The sequence below is a fragment of the Haematobia irritans genome, chromosome 3 (genome assembly GCF_050003625.1).
Source record: "Haematobia irritans isolate KBUSLIRL chromosome 3, ASM5000362v1, whole genome shotgun sequence".
Lineage (NCBI taxonomy): Eukaryota > Metazoa > Arthropoda > Insecta > Diptera > Muscidae > Haematobia > Haematobia irritans.
The window spans coordinates 214458370-214466602 of record NC_134399.1 but is presented as its reverse complement, the minus strand read 5'-3'; the positions used below and the strand labels follow the sequence as shown (position 1 = coordinate 214466602).

The 8233-nt window shown below is 29.1% G+C and overlaps 1 protein-coding gene across 1 annotated transcript; it reads left to right on the top strand.

The window, feature by feature from the left end:
• The first annotated feature begins 1752 nt into the window (after window positions 1-1752).
• On the top strand, window positions 1753-7713 carry LOC142232047 (trypsin-2-like). The gene is made up of 4 exons (XM_075302751.1): window positions 1753-1907; window positions 1975-2185; window positions 6853-7141; window positions 7256-7713. Exons 1-4 carry the CDS (start codon window positions 1841-1843, stop codon window positions 7655-7657), a joined length of 969 nt encoding a protein of 322 aa, XP_075158866.1. The 5' UTR covers window positions 1753-1840; the 3' UTR covers window positions 7658-7713.
• The last annotated feature ends 520 nt before the right edge of the window (window positions 7714-8233 follow it).

The following is an 8233-nucleotide window of genomic DNA, read 5'->3' as shown; positions in this document are numbered from 1 at the left end:
CACTGTGTTTTGATGTTCTTGTATTTTAACTCAAATGACAATGATTTCCACTGATGCAGCAACAAAATAGGTAACCCATATGATGTGAAACGGTGATAAAATATTGTTTTTTTTTTTGAAAAAATATTAAATAAAAAACAAGCCGCAAAATAACCAAACTTTGACGTTTTGTACCAGGGTTGCCAATCCAAAGTTCACAATTGTATATAGCCCCCATATAAGCGACCCCCATATTTCAATTCTGGCTCCCTACGTATTGTCTAATACATACCACGTATGGATAACTCACAATTTAGAAAACGATGTTAAGAAGTTTTAAGATACCACAACTCAATGAATTCGATTGTGGATGAAGTTTCTACGCAATCCATGGTGGAGGGTACATAAGATTCGGCCTGGCCGAACTTACGGCCGTATATACTTGTTTTAATTTGGTTGCTTTTTGGAAATAGAATTTTGACAAAATTTTCTAGAGTAATAAAATTTAGACATCTAGAGAAATAAAATTTTATCAAAATTTTGTATAAAAGTAAATTTTGACACAATTTCCTATACAATTAAAATTTTGACAAAATTTTCTATGGAGGTAAGTTTTAACAAAATTTTCTAGAGAAATAACATTTTGATCAAAAAATAAAATTTTTAAAATTTGGCTGATTTTTGGTAAAATTTTCTCCAAATTTTGGTAGTTTGTTTTTGGTACGAGTGGCAACCGTGCAGGGGCAGGTCCTGAGCATTATTGCAAACCTATGCACTTACTTATAATACTCTGTTCCACAGTGTGGTGCAGGGTATTGCAGGCATTGGCTGCAATCACGAAATTAACTGATCCTATAAAAATTGTATTATTCATTACATTGTTTGCTAAAACAGCAGTTTTTGTTGGTTCAACAGAAATAGCGAACAAATTGTGATGAATTAGCAAACGTGTTTCCTGTCACAAATGTTAATGCATAATCAAAAACTACAAATTGTTTTTAATATTTGTAGTTTTTTAGAGGTTCAATTATTATATAGTCCAAACAGAATTTATAATTTAATTCGAATCAGCAAAACTTCAGCAAACTACTGACTTTTCAGCAGTATGCATGCTTTTCGAAAATAGAAAATTATTTGCTGCTTTGCTAAAGTAACAGTTTTTTGTCTGCGGAAAACAGCAGTCAGAGTTTGCTATAACCGCAGCCTTTTTTATCACCTTTTGAATCAATCAATTTTTTAATTGAATTAAATTAAGACATTCATTTAATAATTTTTAGTGATTTTTTTGTGAATAGGTGCTTCATAAAATTTCGAAAATACGTTTTAAATATTTTACGTTTTCCATGTAAATATTACTCATTCTCCTTTGAAACACCCAAAATGGGGTTTGGCCGACAACCTTGTCTATGTGACAGAATCAATATGTGATCTATTGTTGAAATTATAAAATATGAAATTAGTAAATAAATTCTATATTGACGTAATAAAAATCCACATTTATTTTTTGGACGTGGTGAAAAGAAAAATCAAAGTAGTCTGCCTGTGCCAATTGCTGCAATCAGAAATTCCTCTGATAAGATTAAACCAAGGGATGTTAACGACATCCAGCAACAAAAACCCAAGGGAAAGAACACCCAAACGCTTTTGGGTATCAATTTTGAGGTACTGATTATCTTTGAGTAATAATATGATATTCTATTATTATTTATAATTATTGAAAAAAATGGAAAATAATAAATTATGATATTTGTTTTTTACCTTTCCTCCACTCAGTCAAGCACTCACCCAGTTAATGATGGCTAAAATCGGTCCTAGTCTATCATTTCAATTTGTAGTGTTTAAGTGAAAAGTTGTATGGGATATGGGTTCTTATCAAATATTGTGGTCCTTGAGTTTGGTCTTTGTGACGGTGTTTATTGGTCAAACTAGTGAGTGTGGAAAAAATTAGCAATAGAAAAAAATTTGAAAAATATAAATTCGTTTTTAAAATTTCAGTATGTGCTCCATCTTCTGATTTACTGAGATTTTTTAATGATCAAGGACCACGTATTATCAATGGAACTGGAGCTTTTCTGAATAATACCAAACATCAAGTTTCCATTAGACGACGTTTAAATGATGGCTATTTCTTTGGAACGGGTCATATATGCGGCGGTTCTTTGATTTCCGAAAATGTGGTTTTGTGTGCAGCCCATTGTTTTGTTGAGTAAGTAAAATTGACATTTTTTTGGAAAATATGTAAATATTAGCGAAAATTAGAATCGATGACTCTAAAAATATTTTCCTAAAATCTAAGAGAAAACGAACTAGCAAATAGAGCTAGACCACATAGGGAAGTGAACTTAGCAAAAATAGAAAATTTTGTCAAATTTCTATTTCTATAGAAAATTTTGTCAAAATTTTATTTCTATAGAAAATTTTGTCAAAATTTTTTTCTATAGAAAATTTTGTCAAATTTTTTTTCTATAGAAAATTTTGTCAAAATTTTTTTTCTATAGAAAATTTTGTCAAAATTTTTTTTTATAGAAAATTTTGTCAAAATTTTATTTCTATAGAAAATTTTGTCAAAATGTTATTTCTATAGAAAATTTTGGCAAAATTTTATTTCTATAGAAAATTTTGTCAAAATTTTATTTTTATAGAAAATTTTGTCAAAATTTTATTTCTATAGAAAATTTTATTTCTATAGAAAATTTTGTCAAAATTATATTTCTATAGAAAATTTTGTCAAAATTATATTTCTATAGAAAATTTTTTCAAAATTTTATTTCTATAGAAAATTTTGTCAAAATTGTATGTCTATAGAAAGTTTCGTCAAAATGTTATTTCTACAGAATATTTTGTAAAAATTGTATTTCTATAAAAAATTTTGCCAACATTTTATTTATATCGAACATTTTATCAACATTTTATTTCTATAGAAAATTTTGTCAAAATTTTATTTCTATAGAAAATATTGTGAACATTTTATTTCAATAGAAAATTTTGTCAAAATTTTATTTCTATAGAAAATTTTGTCAAAATTTTATTTCTTTAGAAAAAATTGTGAACATTTTATTTCAATAGAATATTTTGTCAACATTTTATTTCTATAGAAAATTATCTCAAAATTTTATTTCTTTAGAAAAATTTGTCAAAATTTTATTTCCATAAAAATTTTGTCAAAGGGTTGTTTCCATAAAAATTTTAGTCAAAATTTTATTTCTATAGAAAATTTTGTCAAAATTTTGTTTCTATAGAAAATTTTATCAACATTTTATTTCTATAGAAAATTTTATCAAAACTTTATTTCTATAGAAAATTTTGTCAAAATTTTATTTCTATAGAAAATTTTGTCAAAATTTTATTTCTATAGAAAATATTGTGAACATCTTATTTCAATGGAAAATTTTGTCAAAATTTTATTTCTATAGAAAATTTTTTCAAAATTTTTTTCTATAGAAAATTTTGTCAAAATTTTGTGTTCTATAGAAAATTTTGTCAAAAATTTTTTCTATAGAAAATTTTGTCAAAAATTTTTTCTATAGAAAATTTTGTCAAAATTTTTTTTCTATAGAAAATTTTGTCAAAATTTTTTTTCTATAGAAAATTTTGTCAACATTTTTTTCTATAGAAAATTTTGTCAAATTTTTTTTTCTATAGAAAATTTTGTCAAAATTTTATTTCTATAGAAAATTTTGTCAAAATTTTATTTCTATAGAAAAGTTTGTCAAAATTTTATTTCTATAGAAAATTTTGTCAAAATTTTATTTCTATAGAAAATTTTGTCAAAATTTTATTTCTATAGAAAATTTTGTCAAAATTTTATTTCTATAGAAAATTTTGTCAAATTTTTTTTCTATAGAAAATTTTGTCAAATTTTTTTTTCTATAGAAAATTTTGTCAAAATTTTTTTCTATAGAAAATTTTGTAAAAATTTTTTTTCTATAGAAAATTTTGTCAAAATTTTTTTTCTATAGAAAATTTTGTCAAATTTTTTTCTATAGAAAATTTTGTCAAATTTTTTTTCTATAGAAAATTTTGTCAAAATTTTATTTCTATAGAAAATTTTGTCAACATTTTATTTCTATAGAAAATGTTGTCAAAATTTTATTTATATAGAAAATTTTGTCAAAACTTTATTTCTATAGAAACTTTTGCCAAAACTTTATTTCTATAGAAAATTTTGTCAAATTTTTATTTCTATAGAAAATTTTGTCAAAATTCTACTTCTATAGAAAATTTTGTAAAAAAAAATTATTTCTATAGAAAATTTTGTCAAAATTTTATTTCTATAGAAAATTTTGTCAAAATTTTATTTCTATAGAAAATTTTGTCAAAATTGTATTTCTATAGAAAATTTTGTCAAAATTTTATTTCTATAGAAAATTTTGTCAAAATGTTATTTCTGTAGAAAATTTTGTGGACATTTTATTTCAATAGAAAATTTTGTAAAAATTTTATTTCTATAGAAAATTATCTCAAAATTTTATTTCTTTAGAAAAATTTGTCAAAATTTTATTTCCATAAAAATTTTGTCAATGGTTTATTTCTATAAAAATTTTAGTCAAAATTTTATTTCTATAAAAATTTTAGTCAAAATTTTATTTCTATAAATTTCATTTATATAGAAGATTTTGCCAAATTTTTTTTCTATAGAAACATTTCTCAATATTTTATTTCTATAGAAAAAATTGTGAACATTTTATTTCAATAGAAAATTTTGTCAAAATTTTATTTCTGTAGAAAATTTTATCAAAGTTTTATTTCTATAGAAAATTTTATCAAAGTTTTATTTCTATAGAAAATGTTCTCAAAATTTTATTGCTTTAGAAAAATTTGTCAAAATTTAATTTCTATAGAAACATTTCTTAAAATTTTATTTCTATTGAAGATATTGTGAACATTTTATTTCATAGAAAATTTTGTCAAAATTTTATTTCTATAGAAAATTTTCTAAACATTTTATTTCTATAGAAAATTTTCTCAAAATTTTATTTCTTTAGAAAAATTTGTCTAAATTTTGTTTCTATAGAAAATTTTGTCAAAAGTTTATTTCCATAAATTTTTTTGTCAAAATTTTAGTTCTATAAAAATTTTGACAAAATGTTCTATAGAAATATAATTTTGACAAAATTTTCTTTAGAAATAAAATGTTGACAAAATTTTCTATAGAAATAAAATATTGCAAAACAAGGTTTTTTGGATTGGCAGTTTTTGGTAAAATTTTCTCCAAAATTGGGCAGGTTATTTTCGACTCGAATGGCAACTAGAGCCGTGCACGTGAGTAATAGTTTACTCACGCTCACGTACACTCACGACGAGAAAATCTTACTCACGCACGATATTGTTTGGTAGTACTCACGCACGAGTGTGCGAAAAGAAAACTTGTTCTCACGCACGAAAATGTCGTGACTCAGGAAAAATACCGTTACTCACGAAAAATGTCGTGACTCACGAACATTTCTTTGAGTAATTTACCTTAGCGACGTGTCTGAAAACATGAACATTATTAAAATCGAGAGCTTTATTACACTCCTAACATACCAGGTAGAGGTGTGCACGTGACATGAAATTGTCGTGACTCACGAACATTTGATTCGTGCGTGACTCGTGTGTCACGCTCATGACAACAGCGTGAGTGTGCGTGAGCGTGATTAACAAACCAAAATTTCGTGCGTGAGCGTGAGTCACGAAAATAGTATCGAAAATATTCACGCCGTTGCCATGAGCGTGACTCATGCGTGAGTCACGACAATTTCGTGTCACGTGCACACCTCTAGTGGCAACCGTTGTTCAGTTCCCTGTAGTGGATTCATATGAGTTAAGCTCCCAGTAGTTGATTAGCGGAGTTAGGCTCTCAGTAGTGGATTTAGAGGACCTAAGCTAAGGAGTTAAGCTCCCATTATGACTGTTTTCTCTTAGTACTCCATGCTAAAGTTTTATGAGCTATCCAAATGTGAGATTTTACTTGTTTTCTGTGATTGTTTTTAAACAGCTGATGCCAGTGTTGCACATTTTTGGACATGGCATGTATAAACGAGTACACCGTTTTCTTTTAGCCCGTCACAGCTTGTGTATTCAGTATTATAGGAAACCAAGCCTATTGGTGGATTAAGCGGAGTTAAGATCCCAGTAGGAGATTTCGAGAAGTTAGGTTAGGTTAGGTTGCAGTCTATTGTGATACCACATTGGTGAACTTCTCTCTTATCACTGAGTGCTGCCTCATTCCATGTTATGCTCAATGACAAGGGACCTCCTTTTTATAGCCGAGTCCGAACAGCGTTCCACATTGCAGTGAAACCATTTAGAGAAGCTTTTAAAACCCTCAGAAATGTCACCAGTATTACTGAGGTGGGATAATCCACTGCTGAAAAACTTTTTGGTGTTCTGTCGTAGCAGGAATCGAACCCACGACCTTGTGTATGCAAGGCGGGCATGCTAACCATTGCACCACGGTGGCTCCCGAGAAGTTAAACACAGTAGTTGATTCAGCGCAGTTATGCTCCCATTAGCAGATTTACAGAAGTCAAAATCCCAGTGGGGGATTTATAGGATTTAATATCCCAGTGGGGGATTTCGATCGGTCTAAATTTGTAGACAATCTGAGCGGTGTGCAGTCATAGTACCAGAGGAGATCCTTGTCCTATCCCATCTTAGTCGAGAAGAGCGAAATGGTCGTCACCAGAAAAATCTCAATATCATCCAGTAATTTATCTATGGACTATGTTATATTGACATTAAGTCATAGAAACACTATGGGTCATATCGATCTGGTTTTTGGTATAATCAAAAAATCAAGATATGTCCTTAAAAGCGTTTCAGAAAATCGGATCTTATATTGTACTTGTCCAGGAACAAAGCCTAATTCCGGTATATTCTTTCTATTTCTAGTCAAGTTGCTTATAACGGATCATATCTACCAGATACAGATTTCATAGTAGTAATGGGAAATTTGGATCGTTTTGTGCAAAATAATAATACTCTTATTTTCGATGTTAAAAAAATTGTCAAATATTGGGATCCATTCAATTTATCAACATTTGACAATGATCTTGTATTGCTTATGCTCAACGATTCGGTTCCAGTAAATCATACAACAGTAGAACCAATCGTGCTGAACGAAGGACCTATGGAAGCGGGTACGGTATGTCAGGTTACTGGATGGGGCAATACAGAACAGGTATGGAAGATTGTTATAAGAGATTAATTTCCTCTATTTCCATTGTTTGTAATTTTTTTTGTAGTGTATACATTACTTAACGTTCTGTTTTTATTTTATTTTCTCTTTATTTAGGGTTACACATCCGATGTCTTAATGACTGTCGATGTACCCTATATACCATATGAAGAGTGTCGCAACAAAACCGAATATTCTACCTTGATACACGAGAATATGCTATGCGCCGGTTACATGGAAGGTGAACGTGATGCTTGCCAAGGTGATTCTGGTGGTCCCTTAGTATGTGATGGTCGTCAAGCTGGTATTGTTTCTTGGGGCAGTGGTTGTGCTCTACCCGCAAAACCTGGTGTATATACCAATGTGGCTTATCATAAAGATTGGATATTAGAAAAAGTTAAAGAGAACAATGGTACATTACCTAGGTTTGCCAGAGGTGCGGCCATGTCCCGGTATAATGTTTCGCTAGTCTTAGTTGGATTTTTGTTTGCCCTCAATGTAATGTTGGGAAAAGTTTAGAATGTAAGTTAAGGAGTTTTTTTTTACAAAAATGAAATAAATGTATTATCTTATGATTCTTTGTCGGCTACGGTTGTTATTAAGTTTTTATCCTCGGGGGCGGCGGCTTAATGGCTGAGCCAATGCAATTTACCATAGTAGTCGGCTTTTGGTTATTCATTGGAAGTACCATGGAAAGGTTTTAAGAACGACGCAGAAATTATCAAAGCCCAAACCATTTTAGGCCTAAGGGCATAGTGCGAGACTGTTTGAAATGCTCCTGAAAATCTGATAGCGTTTGCGAAGACTTGGCTGTTGAACTTCCTAGCTACGTCATCCCTGAGTACAGTGAGGGCATTTGTAGTATAGAGTCTTCTTGATAACTAAATTCTAGTATGGAATACTCAAATAGTTTGTCAAAAAAGGGTAATTCTTAAATTCTCCTTAGTAGAGGAGTTGAACTCTCAGTAGTGGGATTGGATCAAGCTACCAGTAGTGGACTTTGAGGAGTTAAGATCCCCTAGTGGATTTAAGGGAGTTAAGCTTCCACAAGTGGATTTAAAGAAGTTAAGTGCATAGTAGTACATTTAGAGAAGC